This window comes from Anomaloglossus baeobatrachus, chromosome 6 (genome assembly GCF_048569485.1).
Source record: "Anomaloglossus baeobatrachus isolate aAnoBae1 chromosome 6, aAnoBae1.hap1, whole genome shotgun sequence".
Classification (NCBI taxonomy): domain Eukaryota; kingdom Metazoa; phylum Chordata; class Amphibia; order Anura; family Aromobatidae; genus Anomaloglossus; species Anomaloglossus baeobatrachus.
In genome coordinates this window covers 244936839-244957131 of record NC_134358.1, presented here as the reverse complement: position 1 = coordinate 244957131, position 20293 = coordinate 244936839, and the positions used below count along the sequence as shown (strand labels likewise).

Sequence of the window (20293 nt, the reverse complement as noted above, 5' to 3'; positions counted from 1 at the left end):
TCATAGACCACCACCAGTACAGAAATACATCAGAACCACCAGAAATACATTCATATAACTCCCATCAGTACAGAAACACTGCATAAAAACTCTCATCAGTACATCAATACATCCCAAGAACCAAATAAACATTTACATCCAGGTACCTAAAAAAATACCTAATAAATGATGTTGTCGCTGCTCAGAGTTGTTCTCTTTCTTTTCTTCGTCTTGTCCAGATATCATAATGACTTTTCACTGCCACAGCTTGCCTCTGCAGACTTCTATCTTCTCCGGTCTTCTGCAGTACATTCTGGCACCATGAACTTAAAAGTAGCATTGGGAATATAATGCTCCTGAATACAAATATCTGTCCCATGCTTTGCCCCTGAATAAATATTTGCTCCTCATTGTGTTCCCTGCACAAAATATGATAAAAACATACTGTCCCTCTTATGGTACATGCTCTCCACACTGCCCTCTCCTTTCCAAACTGAGCCCCATCTTCATACTGTCCTCTTACTTTGTAGCCCTTTATACTGTACAGTCTTTATATTGTTACCCCTCATTACACTCCACCTCCTCGGCACACTGTGCCCTTCTGGCTGTGCCTTCACACTGTACACCCATGTATTACCCTTTTTAAAGGGAAACTGTCTCATTGAGTAATAGCTATTACTCAATGAGACAGTTTCCCTTTAAAAAAAGGTAATTATGAATTGTGAGTGCAAGAGTGGAGACTGCACTTCACATGTTATCGAGAAATAGAGCATGATAGCTTAGTGTATGACACCTAAGTGTAATTTGCAAAGATGGTTTCCAAAAAGGAAGGATTAGTATTAGTAGTAGTATTAGTTGTATTGATGAAAGTAGTGGAAGCCAGAGGATAGCAGGCTAGAGATGAGAAACCTATAGTAATCGTCTGCTGAAGTGAGGACAGTTGTTTTCAGAATTGTACTAAAGATAAGATATTTCACTGTAGTTGGCACAATGTGGTTAATGGAAATGTAAAAATATGTTTCTCAAGCGTCTTATTTTATATCATACAGTATATGTCATAATGTTATATCAATGAATACAGCTTTCTGGGTAAATAATTATGTGGGGGGGTTTTCCTTTTTAATTTCTAGGGTAATAAAGGGGAAAGGGGAACAATTGGTCCTCCAGGACTTCAGGGACAATTAGTAAGTATTATTCTTAAATCTTGTGCATTTTCTAGAAATATCTAATCTAATTCATAGATAATGAAATGGCATTAAAGGAGCTGTGTCTACATCAATTTTCAGGAGCACACCAATTCTCTGTTTCCTACTTGATTATCAGGACCAGCAACACAATCACTGTGCGTTCGCATCATAAGATCATACTGGCCAGAAACCCAGAAAGCTTCAGGGCAGTGCTTCCATGCTCTATTGGAAAAAGCTTGTATGTGCTATGCTCCGTGCCTTAAGGCCCTGTCACACACAGAGATAAATATGCGGCAGATCTGTGGTTGCAGTGAAATTGTGGACAATCAGGGCCAGGTTTGTGGCTGTGTACAACAACAATATGTCCATGATTTCACTGCAACCACAGATCTGCCAAAGATTTATCTCAGCGGTGGCAGGTAGCCTAGCTAGCAAGCAGTAAATTAGAAAAGTAAATTGAAAAGTTGCTTGTTTTTACAAGTATATTGCAATTTTACCCATTAAAGAATGAACCCTTTAATCTTGAGTTTACTTTAAGTATAGCAGAAAATATTCAGAAATTAGTTATAAAATGTACACACAGATCACATCATCAATTATGAAAAATGTCATTTGGCCCAAAGTCAGTTCTGTTAATATAGTATAATATAGAACTGTATCTCCCCACAGCCGGCAGCAGTCATGCAGCCCCAAATCTTGACACTTCAACAACCATGCTTGACTGTAGGCAAGACACTTGTCTTTGTACTCCTCACCTGGTTGATGCCAGACATGCTTGACACCATTATGTCAGGAATCTAATTCTGGTTTTAGGGTGAACCTGGATTACCTGGAAGAAATGGTGCTCCTGGCCTCGTAGGGTTAAAGGTGAGTGATTCAATTTCATATACATTTTTTAAAACATATGACATACTGGTACTTGTCTATAGAGGGGAATGTTAAAGAATCAGGAACTTACCTTAGGGACATATTTCCATGAGAACAGGGGGGTACAGATTAAGAAACACTAAGCAAATAGAAAGTGAAAAAAAAAATACATACAAACTGTTTTGTAAAACTTTAAAGCAGGGTTGGGGACCTTCTGTCCCACACGTCGTCTATAGCCTGCAATGTAATTTTTTCCAGCCCCTGGGTAAATTCCTAGTTACCAAAGTACTTGGGCCCTGGCCCCGTTTTGCCGGCCACCAACCCTTTATTAACTACCAGCATTCGCTGAACTGCATGCAAAAAATGATTAAGCCGTGACGCTGGCCAGTGGCAGATTTAGCACCCTACGCTCCCAACCCTACAAGTGAGGAATCAGTTGCAGTGTCTCCTATGTAAAGAATATAACAGAACAGCCTGTATATCCTTTGTGAGGTATGTACACCAGTCCTAGTGTCTCCTATGTGATAGTACCTATTGTGTAAAGATGTGTCTCCTATGTGTTGTGTATACACCAGTCCCAATATTCTTAATTCACAAGTAACATCTGTACTCAGTAAATACAGATTTTTCCAGTAGTGAGATAGATGACAGTTGGTGCTCATAAAGTTCCATGGAGAATTGAAATTCTTGTTTTGGGAGAACTGGCAACAGAATATACGTGCCTTCTTCTAGCTCCTCAACTCTCTGTAGATCTTTGTGAGCCTCGACTTTCATCGCCTATCTCAGTAATGGGAAAATTTGTTTTCACTGAATATAGATTTCTCCGATGATTTGAGAGTAAAAGATCAGTCCAGCAGGCAAAAGAAGCAGACTTGTTTGAAAAGTTATATTACAAAAATGCTTATATCTATGTGTACTATTGATATATGAAATAAATATTAAAACAACGGTTGTTCTTTAATTTCCAAGTTTTCTAATAAAATGTATATAGTGTGCCTTGAAGACATGTACAGTAGATTCTTCTTTAGGAGTCCTACCAGCAATCTATTTTAGAGGCAGATCCATACCTAATAACATACCGTCTAACGTAACCCCATCCGAACTTCAGAAGAGATATGACATTAAACACTTGGCCAATATTATCTACAGCTCGTCTAAGAGTTATAAATTCTTACTTTATCTGGATAAATATATTTAGATATATGAACTATTCAAGCGAGTGTCCAATATTTTGGTAAGGATTAAGAAAACAATTAATGAAATGGTTAGGTAATTTTCTGGATTAGAGTGAGCTTTATTGGGCATGGGTATTACATTAATGATTTATAAATTAACGAAGATCCCCAATTGCCCAACAGTGCACAAATGTTTGAAGCATGAGACTTGTTGAGAGAGCTAAAACAGGAGTAATTATTTTATAGCATTGACAAGGCAATCTGTCATGTCTTGTTGACTTCGAAGATATGACCTATTTGGGAACCTCATCTAATGGGATGGACAATTCTATTAGGTCCCCATACTAGAGGTCCAAGAAAGTATGACCTAGAAATTAAGACGCTATCCGCAAATGATTTTGGGAAAGGGTCAGACAGATTATACATATACAATAGCGAATAGAAATGATAAAATTAATTCATGATGAGATTAAGGTCCTGGGTCAAGACTTCTTCTAAGAGCTCTTTTCCACTTGCGTACCGCTTCCGATGTGAGCGCATCAGAAGCGATATGCTAATGACCTTCTGCTGCGGGTGTCAGCCAAGGGTCATGCAACTGTGCAACAGTTGCGGAGAAGATGTAGGAAACACTTTCTCCCCGTCTCCTCCCTGGCCTGTCTCTGCGTGCACCACACTGCAGTCACATAACATGCGAGTGTAGTGCGATGTTTCACACACTCCCATAGGCTCGCATGGGGGTGCGTGATCCATGACTCGCTGCAAAGCGCAACATGCTGCGATTGCCCCGAGAGCACGATTCATATCGAGAAATAACAGGAAAGAGGAAACTGCCTCATTGATTAACATTGGTGCGAGTGCAATACGATTTTTTATCGGATTGCACTAGCACATGAATATCGCAGGTGGAAAAGAGCCCTAAGGTGCACAATTTAGGAAAGAATCCTATCTTGGATCTGGGAGAGACTTTATAGGCAAGTAGAGTATTTGTTTTGTCCTTTGAACATCAATGTTAAAGTCTCAGGCAACCCCCTTAATGTGACCCATAAAACAAATTGACATAATTTTGAGGGGGAAATAACAAAACTACAATAATGTGTTTGCATAAGTGTGAACACTCTCTTAGTATTGGGGATGTGGTTGTATTCAGAATTAGCCAATCACATTTAAACACGGGAAATAGCAGTCGGTACACAGCTGTCATCATTTAAAGTGATTCCTATTAACTCCAAAGAAAGTTTTATCTGTTTTAGTAGGATATTCGTGACATTTTCTTAGTTGTACTTTGCTGAAAAAGTAATGGTCAGAAAAAAGCTTACAACGCAGTAAAGGGATCTCATTATTAAAAGTTATTAGTCAGGAGAAGGGTTCAAGATATTTCTAAGACATTATATATACAATGGAACACTATGACAATGGTCATCAAGAAGTGGCTTAAATTTTGCACAGCAGTGACATTACCATTGCTAAAAAATTGATGAAAAGACAAGAAGAAAATTGGCCTATGAAGCCTATAACAACATTAAAGGAGCTGCAGAAAATTATTGCAAGTTTTGGTTTTGCTGGTGACAACAATCTCCTGCATTCTTCATTTGTCGGTCTGTGAGGTAGAGTGCAAGATGGAAGTTTTTTCATACAAAGAAAAACGTCCAGTCCCGTGCTACATTTTGCCAAAATCTACATCAAGTCTGCCAAAAGCATATGGGAAAATATTTTATTGCATGAAGTGACTATGGTTGAAATTTTTGGCTATAATTCCAAAAGGTACATTTGGCACAAAGTCATCACTGCGTTTCACCAGAAGATCACCATACCAACAGTGCAACATGGTAGAGACAGCATTATGCTTTGGGACTGTTTTTTTGGTACATGAAACTGGGGCTTTAGTCAAGGTGGAGGGAATTATAAACAACTTCAAATAATAGTCAATTTTATATCAAAACCTTCATACCTCAGCTAAACAGCTGAAGAGAAAATTTCAGTGCCACGATAACCCTCAGCATACCTCCAAATAAACAAAAGAATGGTTTTGCCAGAAGAACATAAGTGTTTTGTAATAACCCAGCGAGAGCAAAGACCTGAATCTAATTGATCTGAAGAGGACGCTGTACACAGGAGATGCCCTTGCAAACTGAGAGATTTGGAACATTAGTGCCAGGAAAAGTGGGCAAAGATTGCCAATTCTACATGTGTCATGCGGATAGACTCCTACCCAAAAAGACGGATTGTTGTCATAAATTGAAGACTCCTACCCAAAACTACTGATTGTTGTCATAAAGTGAAAGATACTTCAACAAAGTATTAATTTGTTCATATTTGTTCATATTTTGTGGAAAAATACTACTTTAGTTCTTTGAAATATTTTTGAGTGGAAAAAGAAAATTAGTTTATTTTTCAAATGAATTGTTAATATTACAGGCTACAATTAAGACGGAAAAGAGTTCAGAAATTATTCTTGTTTTTTTACATGATAAAAACCTGGCATATTAACAGAGGTGTGTAGACTTTTTATATCCACTGTATGTGGTAAAGCAAGGATTTAACGTGGTGGGAATATTAGTTTGGTAACTCTTCATGTTATTATTTGTAGGGAGATAACGGTCAGCCAGGTCAGCCTGGGACAGATGGACGTCCAGGATTACCGGTAAGAAAATACCACATGAGATATTAAATTTAATGTATTACCACGAATGAAAGCCCTTTAAAAGAAGGAAAAGTCATTTATACTTACCTAGACTCTACCATTCAACCAATACTATTACTTTATACTTTTATTATTTATCATTAACTCTAAACTCTGGGACTATATGGTGACAGATGTTGCACAACGGCAATTCTCAGGCAATTCACGTCACCAGAAACACCTGTGCAATGTGTCTGTGACTTCCTCTTGTGTGACTATTTTAGAGCTGTAATTTGTAGAAAAAAAACAAACTGCAAAATTGCAACCAAATCTATGACCAGTGAACTATATTCAACTTGTCACTAGTGGCAGAAGATGCAACCTGTGAAAAAATGTGCAACTCTTTGTCACAGTCACCATAGGATGCAAGTCGTATTGTATCACCATAAAAAATCATTTGATGCATTGTCACAGTATAAAACTGTGATTTTAGTATTACGCAACACATGTCGCCGTGTAGCCCTAGCCTAAAACTAATAAACATTAAATTGTAAGATCCTTTGAGTAACATTATAAATGTGTATTTTCTAGGGTTTTCGTGGCACTCCTGGCCTTCCTGGTCCAACAGGATTAATGGTAATTGTATATGATCACTATAGTCTACAAACTTATTTTCTGCCTACCTACAGACGGTTTTTTTGGGTGCCTTAAATTATGCAATTAATTCTCCTGCCACCAAAAAATCCTCAAATATTTGTGCTTTAAAGCTGATGCACAAGTTATTTAGTTACTACCAAAGATAAGGAAATCATTCTATGCAAACTGAATTTGTGTTGAATTTTAGGAAATTTGCTGAACCCATCAAATTGAAACAATTTGTGGGTCGACTGGCGAGAATCACCCAAAAATGCCATTTACCAGCATTTTACACATTGCAGTGGTGGAACCCAGCCAATCAGGAGGGACTATCATAGGCTGTATAAAAGCAGAGATAGGGAATGCAGCAGCTGTGTTGTAGTGAATCTATATAGCGACATAACTTCCCAGTTTACAGCATAGTAAAAGCAATAAGAAGATACATCTTTAACAATCAATACATTTTGGAAATACTATGTAACAGGACAGCAATGAAAAACAGCTACCATCTGTTTACCCATAGCCATATTTATTGAGATCACTTTTATATCTTTTGATATTACAAAGACTATGTTAGCGATAAAGAGCTTGAAAAGTGTGAACACAGTCCTAGCAGATGTCAGAGTTACACAAATGTTTTTATAGGGTAATTGGAGGTTTTGCCATACTTGTGATTTTCAAAAGATAGATTTGCTGCAAATTGAAAAGGGTTTTTTTTTAGAAATATTTGACAAAACTGGCAAGTTTGAACTTCAAAAGATTCATCTGTGGTTACTAAACATAACACAGTGGAGGAGACTAGTGATGAGCGAGTATGCTTGTTACTACTCGGTACTCGCACGAGTATCACTGTACTCGGGCTACTCGGCGGGTACCGAGTAATTTCGCGATACTCGTGCTGTACTCGTGGTCTTCATCCCTGCATGTTGGCGCTCTTTTGAGAGCCAGCCCTCATGCAGGGATTGGCTGGCAGACCACTGCAATGCCACAGCCCTGTTAGTTGTGGAATTGCAGTGATTGGCCGGCCTGCACAGCGTGACCGAGCCTTTATACCGGCGGGCGCGCTGTGCTCTGCACACAGCCATCTCATATTCCCTGCTTTCCAAGCCCACAGGCGCCTATGATTGGTTGCAGTGAGACACGCCCCCACGCTGAGTGACAGGTGTCTCACTGCACCCAATCACAGCAGCCGGTGGGCGTGTCTATACTGTGCAGTAAAATAAATAAATAAATAATTAAAAAAAACGGCGTGCGGTCCCCCCAATTTTAATACCAGCCAGATAAAGCCATACAGCTGAAGGCTGGTATTCTCAGGATGGTGAGCCCCACGTTATGGGGAGCCCCCCACCCTAACAATATCAGTCAGCAGCCGCCCAGAATTGCCGCATACATTAGATGCGACAGTTCTGGGACTGTACCCGTCTCTTCCCGATTTACCCTAGTGCGTTGGCAAATCAGGGTAATAAGGAGTTAATGGCAGCCCATAGCTGCCACTAAATCCTAGATTAATCATGTCAGGCGTCTCCCCGAGATTCTTCCATGATTAATCTGTAAATTACAGTTAAAAAACACACACACCCGAAAAATCCTTTATTAGAAATAAAAAACAATAACAAAGTCCCTCATCACCAATTTATTAACCCCGACAAACCCTCCATGTCCGGCGTACTCCACAGTCCTCCAGCGTCACGTCCAGCTCTGCTACATTCAGGTGACAGGAGCTGCAGAAAACACCGCCGCTTCTGTCAGCTTCACACAGCAACTGAGGTGAGTAGCGCGATCAGCTGCTGTCAGTCAGGTAACTCACGGCCACCGCTGGATCCAGCGGTGCCGCGATTAATCTCAGTGACAGCTCAGCTGTTCGCGATACTCACCTCAGTTGCTGCATGGAGCTGACCGGAGCGGCGGTGAGTAGCGCGATCAGCTGAGCTGTCACTGAGGTTACCCGCGGCCACCGCTGCATCCACCGCTGCATCCAGGTAACCTCAGTGACAGCTCAGCTGATCGCTATACTCACCTCAGTTGCTGTGTGAAGCTGACCGGAGCGGCGGTGTCTTCTGCTGCTCCTGTCACCTTCATGCAGCACAGCTGGACGCGACGCTGGAGGTCCGTGGATTACGCTGGACATGGAGGGTTTGTCGGGGTTAATAAATTGGTGATGAGGGACTTTGTTAGTGTTTTTTATTTCTAATAAAGGATTTTTCGGGTGTGTGTGTTTTTTAACTGTAATTTACAGATTAATCATGGAAGGAATCTCGGGGAGACGCCTGACATGATTAATCTAGGATTTAGTGGCAGCTATGGGCTGCCATTAACTCCTTATTACCCCGATTTGCCAACGCACTAGGGTAAATCGGGAAGAGCCGGGTACAGTCCCAGAACTGTCGCATATAATGTATGCGGCAATTCTGGGCGGCTGCTGACTGATATTGTTAGGCTGGGGGGCTCCCCATAACGTGGAGCTCCCCATCCTGAGAATACCAGCCTTCAGCCGTATGGCTTTATCTGGCTGGTATTAAAATTGGGGGGACCGCACGCCGTTTTTTTTAATTATTTAATTATTTATTTCACTGCACAGTATACACACACACACCGGCTGCTGTGTTTGGGTGCAGTGAGACACCTGTCACTCAGCGTGGGGGCGTGTCTCACTGCAACCAATCATAGGGGCCGAAAACCAGGAAAGCAGGGAATATGAGATTGTTTAATGAGCGGCCGGCTTTTTCAAAAGAGGAAAAGCCGCCGGAGTTTAGTGAACAGCTGTGCAGCGCCGCGGCAGTGATCGGGGAACGGTAAGTAAGAGAGAGGGGGGAAAATGACCGACAGACTGTGAGAGGGGGACAGTCAAGACAGAGAGAGACAGACAGAGCGAGACCGACCGACGGGAGATAGAATGAAAAAAAAAATGACCGACATCGCTAGTAAAAAGCACAAAACGTGCGTTTTAGACATCGGAGTGCCACACAATGTTTTACGTAAAATCTTTCATGTATTAATCTCAAAAAGTAACATACACCAGCTCTATCTCACTATTGGGTATGTGCCCTTAACATTTCCGCCATGAAAATTCATTTTGGTGTCATTTTGGAAGGTTTTCTGGTGAGTCCGTAAAAATGGCGTAAAACTCGGACAAAATTGTTCACAGCTGTGACTTTTGAGTGATAAATGCTTCAAGGGGTCTTCCCCATGCTGTTGCCATGTCATTTGAGCACTCTTCTGAGACTTTTGTGACATTTTTAGGGTTTCTACATGCTGCCGGGGGTCATTTCATAAAAATACTCGGGTCTCCCATAGGATAACATTGGGCTCGGTGCTCGGACCGAGTACACGAGTATCTTGGGATGCTCGGCCCGAGCCTCGAGCACCCGAGCTTTTTAGTACTCGTTCATCACTAGAGGAGACCTAATAGGTAGGATAAAGACAATAAGGATAAATTTCACTGCACGCAAGCAGAGAAGACAATAACAAAAATGTCATAGTATGCTAAAGATTTGATGAATACCTGTTGTCCTTGGTATAAAATTTACTCTTAAAAATTTAAAACTTAAAATTCTCCATGCTTATACACTACAAATAGTAATTTTTGTAAAGGGGCATTCTCATCTTCGTAGGTCGAACAACGCCTGTCAGCCATTAAATGGAGTTGTCCACTACGTGGACAACCCTTTCTTGATTATATTATCTATCTTGTAAATTGAAATACCCTATACTCACCTTCCAGAGGTGTCGACGTTGGGTCTCCTAAGGATCGTGCAACATTGTTATTCTACGTGAGCCCTGCAGCCAATCAGTGGTCACTAATGGGCTGCTGTACTCTCGTTCCTTTCAGACATCCAAGGATCGTCCAAAGGAAGTGAGACCACAGCAGCTCAACAGTGTAGAATGGCTCACATAGCATAACAATGTAACGCAAGCTCTAACACTCACATTGCGGATATGACACCCAGGGCCGGCTCCAGGTTTTTGTGGGCCCCGGGCGGAAGAGTCCCAGTGGGCCCCATCCACACACAGACACCGATACGAACATATACATATTTAAAGACAAACTCACAAAAATACATATAAACAGACAAATATATACAGTCATATACACTTACAGACACACACACACACACACACACACAAGTCTGCTGCATACAGACACACACACACACAAGTCTGCTGCATACAGACAGACACACACACACACAACTCTGCTACATACAGACAAACACATACAACTCTGCTACATACAAACACAGCTCTGCTACATACAGACAAACACACACACAAACTCTGCTACATACAGACAAACACATACAACTCTGCTACATACAAACACATACAACTCTGCTACATACAGACAAACACATACAACTCTGCTACATACAGACAAACACATACAACTCTGCTACATACAGACAAACACATACAACTCTGCTACATACAGACAAACACATACAACTCTGCTACATACAGACAAACACACAACTCTGCTACATACAGACAAACACATACAACTCTGCTACATACAGACAAACACATACAACTCTGCTACATACAGACAAACACATACAACTCTGCTACATACAGACAAACACATACAACTCTGCTACATACAGACAAACACATACAACTCTGCTACATACAAACACATACAACTCTGCTACATACAAACACATACAACTCTGCTACATACAGACAAACACATACAACTCTGCTACATTCAGACAAATGCACACAACTCTGCTGCTCTGTGGGGCCCACACCCGCGGCTCGGCGGGTACAGCACCCGCGGCACTGGCAGCACCCGCGGCTCGGCAGGGCCCACACCCGCGGCTCGGCGGGGCCAGCACCCGCGGGTCGGCGGGGCCCACACCCGCGGAATCGGCGGGTGGGGGCATTGGCAGGGGCCAGGGCATACATCCAGGGGGTAGAAGCAGCTCACCGGGGCCTATAATGGGGAGGCGGGGAGGGCACTTACCCGATTAGGTCACGGTGGAGAGGGGGCCCACACAGCGCCGGACAGAAGCTCGCCTCCTTCATCTGTGGGACTGAGAAGGCGGTAGCTCCGCCCACAGATGAAATTCAAACGAGGATGTCTGCGCGCCTTAAAGTGACGGCGCCGCAGATTGCTGCCGAGGACTGCGGTACCCGGAACTCGGCCGGGGACCGCAGAACTGTAAAGGCGAGTGGGCCCCGGCCAAGGGACAGGAGAACTGACGAGGCCGAGTGGGCCCCCCCGGCTCTCCAGGGCCCCGGCATTTGCCCGGGTTTGCCGGGTGCTGACGCCGGCCCTGATGACACCAGTGCAGTAGGCGAGTATGGGATATTTTTTATTTTATATACCATTTAAGAAAGGGTTAACCTATTAGTGTGGAACCTCTTTAATGCCATTTCCTTAGCTGTAGTATGCAATCTATTGATAAAGTTCTTTATATTCCTACATCTACTCTACATATTCCAGTTTTGTTTATCTTCAAAGGCAGAACTGCACATAGGGGCCATTATTGACATAAGTACACAATCTACTGATCAAGTTTTTCAGATTCCTACACCTTCATATTCTAGAGTCTTAAATATTTAAAATGTGAATAGCCCTGTGAAGATGACCTGTCACCAAGTCAAAGTGGGCCAATTTTTGCTGCTCTTTTATTCCCCTGATTATTCTAGTTTATTTGTGTTTTTCTTCACATTTTTATGGTCTTTACCACGGGGGATTTGGTCACAGAGTAAGAGAAGAGTAACAAGACATCCCCAAAGGAAGCATGTAAGCAATGACCCTTTGGGAAAGCAGCAAAAAGTTACCATTCAAGCCTGACATTATGGCATTTTAGAAAGAAAAATTCTGGGTTAATTTATTCTTTTGATGTTTTTTGTTTCCAAATTTACAGGTAATACATAATAGGAAGAGACGTTAATATATTATGAATATACAAAAAGGTTCATTTCAATTATATCATTACTTATCTAATCCATTATTTATTTTTACAGGGAGAAAGGGGAACGCCAGGACCCAAAGGTGCCCCTGGACCTCCGGGCCTTAAAGTAATTGTTATAAACTGAAATGCATTTCTAGGATTTAGAACTTTGTAACAATTTTTTATTTATAAATAATGGGAAATGTGAAATATTAGCATACATGGAAATAGGATAGTGTTAGGACTCTTATTACCAAAACTAATAATACACCTGTTCTATTATTAGTTAACTCTGATAGACTAAAGGGGCTTCACACACAACGAAATAGCTAATGAGATGTCGTTGGGGTCACGAAATTCGTTAGCGACGTTGTTGCGTGTGAAAAGTACGAACAACCGCTAACGATCAAAAATACTCACCTAATCGTTGATCGTTGACACGTCGTTTTAATAGCCAAATATCGTTGCTGTTGCAGGATGCAGGTTGTTTGTCGTTCCTGCGGCAGCACACATCGCTATGTGTCACACCCCAGGAACGAGGAACAACATCATACCTGCGTCCTCTGGCAATGAGGTGGGCGTGACTTTCTTTCGGCTGCTCTCCGCCCCTCCGCTTCTATTGGACGGCTGCCGTGTGACGTCGCTGTGACGCCGCACGAACCGCCCCCTTAGAAAGGAGGCTGTTCGCCGGCCAGAGCGACGTCACTAGGCAGGTAAGTACGTGTGACGGGTCCTAGCAATGTTGTGCTCCACGGGCAGCGATTTGCCCGTGACACACAAACAACGGGGGCGGGTTCTTTCATCAGCAACATCGCTAGCGATGTCGTTGCATGTAAAGCAGCCTTATCACAAGATAGTGAAACACATGGATAACATTCATATGGAAAAACATCATTAGCGTTAAACTATTAAGCCCCTTTCACACATAGCGACGCAGCAGCGATCACGACGGGCGACCTGACCTTATCAGGATCGCTGCTGCATCGTTACATGGTCGCTGGTGAGCTGTCAAACAGGCAGATCTCACCAGCGACCAGTGACCAGACCCCAGCCAGCAGCGACGCGTGGAAGCGATGCTGCGCTTGGTAACTAAGGTAAATATCGGGTAACCATAGCTTAGCGCTGGCTCCCTGCACTCCTAGCCAGAGTACACATCGGGTTAATAAGCAAACCTTTGCTTATTTACCCGATATGTAGTCTGGCTACGTGTGCAGGGAGCAGGGAGCTGGCACTGGCAGCCTGAGAGGGGCGGTGTTAGTAACTAATGTAAATATCGGGTAACCAAGGAAAGGGCTTCCCTTGGTTACCCGATATTTACCTTGGTTACAGCTTACCGCAGGCTGCCAGAAGCCGTCTCCGTGCTCCCTGCTCACTTCAGTTCGTCGCTCACTCGCTGTCACACACAGCGATGTGTGCTTCACAGCGGGAGAGCGACAAGCAAAAAATGAAGCAGGACATTCAGCAACGACCGGCGACCTCACAGCAGGGGCCAGCTCGTTGCTGGATGTCACACACAGAGACAGCGACGGGACGTCGCTGCTACGTCACAGAAAATGGTGACTTAGCAGTGACGTCGTTGTCACTGTCGCTGTGTGTGACACCACCTTTACTTCATGTTAAAATAAAAAAAAATCTAAATTTGTGCTTTTTTTTCTTTTTGCCTCCAAAATAATTTAATAACGAGCTATGAAATATAGTCTATACCTCAAAATAGTAACAACGCAAAACAATAATTCATTCTGTAAAAAATAAATCTTACAACTCAGCAGATGTTAAAATAAAAGCTCAAGATCTCTCAATATGGTGACAAAAAATATGAAGGCTATAAAAACTAAACTAAAACCCACAAACTGTTTTAAATTCAGGCCCGTCATAAGGGAATGTTAATGGAAAAACAACTGATGGCTCTCTAAAGCCCGCTTTACACGCTACAATGTATCTTGCAATGTGTCGTCGGGGTCACGTCGTAAGTGACGCACATCCGGCATTGTAAGGTACATTGTAGTGTGTAACTGCTACGTGCGATTGCGATTGAACAGTAAAACGTTCATCGCACGCACGTCGTACATTCCTCATGAATTGTACGTCAGATTGTTCATCATACCCGGGGTAGTGTGTGACACCCCGGGAACGATGAACAGATCTTACCTACGTCCTGCGGCTCCCGGCCGGTAATGCGGAAGGAAGGAGGTGGGCGGGATGTTTACGTCCCGCTCAGCTCCGCCCCTCCACTTCTATTGGCCGGCTGCCGCGTGACGTCGATGTGACGCCGAACGTCCCTCCCACTCCAGGAAGTGGACGTTCGCCGCCCACATCGAGGTCGTATGGAAGGCAAGTATGTGTGACGGGGGTTAATCGTTTGTGCGGCACATTCAACAAATTGAACGTGCCACACATACGATGGGGGCGTTGCAAATCGCATACGATATCGTATGCGAAATTGCAACATGTAAAGCAGGCTTTACACCATGTTCCCAAGATGAGTTTTTGGTGAGTTTTTGATGTTGCAAATTTTCTGCAGCATTTCTGCACCTTTTATGTAAATTAAATTAAATTACTTGCATTTTTATTGCATTTTACGCGTTGCGGTTTCTGTCTCTTTTTTGGTGTGTCATGGGTTAAATTAAAGGGGTGGTTCACCCATTTTTTTATTTTCTCTATGAGTTCTACTTACCATTATAGGTCTTTTCTCCATTGGCTTCTATTTCCAGTTCTGGCACTAAGCGGCGCTATACTGCACGCTCAGTGCCGGTCACATGACCCCCTGGTGCTGCGGCCGCTAGTATCCTCTTACGTCCCGTCAATTCCGGGCTCTCAAACTAGACGGGTACGTCACAGGATGCTGGCGCCACTCACACTGATTGACTGGGCTGTGGGCGGTGACTACCGCCGTCACAGCCCAGCATTGAGGGGAGGATTCGGAGGATGGCACAGTGTGGAGCGGTGGCGTCCGGCAGATGGTGAGGCACGGGGCGCCTGTGTGGAGTACAGGGGGGGTTCTTCAGCTGAAATCCCCCCTGTCACGAAGTATCTGATCACACTCTCCACCCGCCCGCTCTGCTGCAATGTCAGGAGAACGGGCGGTGTCGGGCAGTGTGATCATGTGCGCTCCTCCCACCAGCACTACAGGATGCAGCAAGACACTGACAGGATGGTGACATGCAGCACCGCAAGTGTCAGAGCAGAGCATGTCACCGTTCTGCTCTGTCACCTGTCCTGCTGCATGGGACCAACTGTCTCCACTCTGTCACCTGCACCACAAGTCACAGAGTGGAGCAAGTTGGTGACAGAGCACCTTTCCCCCCCCTCTCTCTTCTTTCCCCCCTCTCTTCTCTCCCCCCACTCTCTTCTCCCACCCCACTCTCTTCTCCCACCCCTCTTTTCTCCCCCTCCCCTCTTCCCACTCTTCTCTGCCCCCTCTTATCCCTCTCTCCTCGCCCCCCTCTTATCCCTCTCTCTTTCTTTTCCCTCCCTCTCTCTCTCTTTTCCCTCCCTCTCTCTCTCTTTTCCCTCCCTCTCTCTCACTTTTCCCTCCCTCTCTCTCTCTTTTCCCTCCCTCTCTCTCTCTTTTCCCTCTCTCTCTCTTTTTCCCTCCCTCTCTCTTTTCCCTCCCCCTCTCTTTTCCCTCCCCCTCTCTCTCTCTATTTTCCCTCTCTCTCTCTTTTCCCTCTCTTTTCCTGCTCTCTCTCTTTTCCCTCTCGCTCTCACTCTCTTTTCCCTCTCACTCTCTCTTTTCCCTCTTGCTCTCTCTCTTTTCCCTCTTGCTCTCTCTCTCTTTTCCCTCTCGCTCTCTCTTTTCCCTCTCGCTCTCTCTCACTTTTCCCTCTCTCTTCTCTCACCCCTCTCTCTTCTTCCCCTCCTCTTTTCCCTCGCTCTCTCTCTTTTCCCTCGCTCTCTCTCTTTTTCCTTGCTCTCTCCTGGCATGGTCAGTACACAAATCTCTCGATCATGGAGGGGGTGAGAGGGAGTAATAAACATGGAGTTCCTACTGTGTATGTGTATTTATTTCTAATAAAGTATTTTTCTCTGTGTGATGTCTTTTTTTTTTAACCCTTTATTGGAGATTCTTAATGGCCGGGTCAAACTTGGCCTGACATTAAGAATCTCGGGCTTTATACCAGCTGGTAAAACATAGCTGGCATTAACCCCTTATTACCCAGCGTGCCACCTGCCACCAGGGCCACTGGAAGAGTTGGATACAGCGCCAGATGATGGCGCTTTTATGAAAGCGCCATTTTCTGGGGTGGCTGTGGACTGCAATTCGCAGCAGAGGAGCCCAGAAACCTCGGGCTAACCTGTGCTGCGGATTACAATCCCCAGCTGCCTAGTTGTACCTGGCTGGACACAAAAATATGGCGAAGCCCACGTCATTTGTTTTTTAATTATTTCATGAAATAAGTGAAATAATTAAAAAATACGGGTTTCCCTATATTTTTGGTTCCCAGCCGGGTACAAATAGGCAGCTGGGGGTTGGGGGCAGCCCGTACCTGCCTGCTGTACCTGGCTAGCGTACAAAAAATATGGCGAAGCCCACGTAATTTTTTTAAAACAGTTTTTAGGCAAAAACCTTTATATATATATATATATATATATATATATATATATATATATAAAAAAAGCTTCCCTGGATTTTCCATTGCCAGTGAAGGTAACACCAAGCAGCGGAGGTTAGCAGCCAGAAGCTGCTTGGGTTACCCTCAGCAATAGAAAATGCAGCGGGAGCCCACACTTTTTTTTTTTACCCCTAACCCTAGGGTTATGTGATTTTTTTTTTTTAATTTTTTTTATTTTTAATGAATTTTAAAAAAAAAAATAAAAAATCGACATGGGCTTCGCCTATCGAGCACCAGAGCATTTTACTGCTCATTCATCCCTACTCCTGACCACAGCGCCAGCAGAACAAGTAATCAGGTGACTCCAGTGTCGGACGATTACTTGTTCTGTGTCCCCCTGCATCCATCGCAGCGTGTAGCTGTGAGGTCACCTGAGTTTAGTTTAGCACTGGAGTCAGCTGATCTGAACTCAGCTGAACTCCAGCCCGCACACGCTGCGATGGATGCAGGGGGACACAGAACAGGTAAGGTCTAAGCCACACGGCGAGAAAAACAGTGCAAGATAAGTGCAATAAAACATTGCATTCCATTCGGACCAATATTAGCCTGTGTGTCAGCACACATGAGCAATTATTTTCTCAGCCCTAATTGGACCGAGAAAACAATCGCAGCATGCTGTAATTGTAATGCAAGACTCTTCCTCTTTTACCCATTGAAGTGTATGGGGTGAGAGAAAAATTGCACTGCACTTGCGGTACATCGGTGTACCGCAAGTGCAGAGCGAGAATCGCAATAGCCGACTACGGACGAGAGAGGGAGAAAAATCCCTCCCACCCCTCGTGAGTGCCGGACCACCCCCCGCAGCTGAGGTCTGCTCGCACAGTCGGACCTCAGTCGCAGGGACACACGCATGACACTCTCTGCTGTACTGAGCGTGAGCCGAGTGCAATGCGAGGGGATCGCAGTAATCCCCGTGTGGCCCCAGCCTAATCGGCTGACACTTGAGTCAGCTGATCTGAACTCAGCTCAACTCCTGTACACACAGCCCGCACATGGTCACATGTGACTGCTGTTAAGGCTACATTCACATGACCGTTCCGTTTTTGCGGGCCGCAAAAAATTGTCCTTTTTTTTCACGGATGCATCCGTGTGACATCCGTGTGACATCCGTGTGCCTTCCGTTTTTTTTGCGTACTGCAAAAAGCTGAAGCAGCAAGAAAGATAAATAGATGAGTAGATATAGAGATGGATAGATAGATATAGAGAGAGCAATAGAGGGATGAATGAATGAATGAATGAATGAATGAATAGAGGCATAGATAGATAGATAGATGAGAAAGACATATATAATGTCCCACCTCCCTGCATATTCTAAGCTGGCACATTTTGTGACTTTCATTTTCATGTGGCACTAAAGTGCTTAGCCTTGTATTTAGCCAAAAAAATAAATAAATAATAAAAAAAAATGACATGCGGTCCCCCTATCTTTTGTAGCCAGCTAGGGTAAAGCAAACGGCTGCAGCCTGCAAACCACACCTGGCAACTTCACCTTGGCTTCATCCAAAACAGAGGGCACCCCACGCTATTATTTTAAATTAAATAAATAATTTAAAACAAAAAACACGGAGTCCCCCCCCAAATTGGATCACCAGCCAAGGTAAAGCGGACAGCTGTGGTCTGGTATTCTCAAACTAGGGAGGTCCACCGTTATTGGACACTCCCCAGCCTAAAAATAGCAGGCTGCAGCCGCCCCAGAAGTGGCGCATCCATTAGATGCGCCAATCCTGGTGCTTCGCCCCAGCTCATCCCGTTGCCCTGGTGCGGTGGCAAACGGCATAATATATGGGGTTGATACCAGATGTGTAATGTCACCTGGCATCAAGCCCTGGGGTTAGTGATGTCAGGCGTGTATCAGATACCCGACATCACCAACCCAGTCAGTAATAAAAAAAAAATAGACAACAAACAAACTTTTATTTGAAAAAACACTCCCCAATACATTCCCTCTTTCTCCAATTTATTAAAAAGCAAAACAAATCCAGGTCTGGTGTAATCCAAGGGGTCCCACGACGATCCATACCATAGTTAATGTCCCAGTCAATGAAGAACAGAATGTTCCCTATTGGCTGGGAGAGCCGTGCAGTGACCTGAGCTAACATTAATAGGTCAGCCCAGGTCACTGCAGGGCACGACGAGTGCTGCTGTCAGGAGGTTAGCGAGGTATATTACCTGCGATGGTCGCTGAACTCCTGACAGTAGCGCTGTCACTGAGTTCAATGACCGCCGCCTTCACAAACCAAGTACGGCGAGCGGCCCGTGACATCACCACTAGTCACAGTCTCGGGTCGACAGCGAGAGGTGATGTAACAAGCGGCGGGCATAGAAGGCAGTGACGACCGCTGACGTCAGGAGTACAGGACTTCATCACCGCAGATAATGAACTTACTAACCTCCTGACGGTAGCGCTTGTCATCCCCGCGGCTGCTGACACTGCAGTGCGGGCAGCTGCTGACACTGCTGTGCGGGCAGCCACGGGGCTGGGGCTGGAGCGGGACACAGACTGCACGGGCACCCAACGGAAGGCACACAGAAGTGCTTCCGTGTTGCTTCCGGGAATTTTGCGGGCCCATTGACTTGTATTGAGTCACGGTTCATTATTAAGGAACACAATAGGACATGTTCCATAATAACGGAGCGGACATACGGCATCCGATGTGGTTTTTTTTGTAGTATCGGATGCACATGGAGGTGCTACCGTGTGCCATCCGATCCTACACAAAAGACATTGAAAAGATGGTCCTGTCTGTGGGTCTGCAAAAAAAACAGGAACTGACCAGGACAAACGGAACGGTCATGTGAATGAGCCCACCTGCAGCTATTGCAGCGTGTGCGGGCTGTGAGATCAGGAGTCAGCTGACTCCAGTGCCGGCCGATAAATTTTGTGTCCCGCTGCAGAAGGATACGGTAAAATAACGGTTGCATGCGCTGCACATTTAATCCACAGGACCCAGTCATATGCGGTTTGCGGTGGTTTGCCTACAGGCAAAAAAACGCTGATGTGAAAGTAGCCTGCAAAATGCATGCCACACGACTGATACGGACGACACACAGACTAGGTTTTTTCCCCAATTATTTTTTTCACATGTTGCGCCGGCTAATAATCATAATCTCTGTACACACACACACACACACTGTACATACACACAACACACACACCACACACTGTATATACACACAACACACACACACCACACACTGTATATACACACAACACACACTGTATATACACACAACATACACACCACACACTGTATATACACACAACACACCACACCTACCACACACTGTATATACACACAACACACCACACATACCA

General features: G+C 44.2%; 1 protein-coding gene across 1 annotated transcript in view; it reads left to right on the top strand.

The window, feature by feature from the left end:
- Positions 1-20293, top strand: part of LOC142243873 (uncharacterized) — a 227639-nt gene that overhangs the window by 144565 nt on the left and 62781 nt on the right. Inside the window, exons 16-19 of the mRNA XM_075316076.1 lie at positions 1980-2033; positions 5796-5849; positions 6420-6464; positions 12438-12491. Of these exons, the coding sequence (XP_075172191.1) occupies positions 1980-2033; positions 5796-5849; positions 6420-6464; positions 12438-12491 (207 nt within the window). The remainder of the gene's footprint in view (positions 1-1979; positions 2034-5795; positions 5850-6419; positions 6465-12437; positions 12492-20293) is intronic.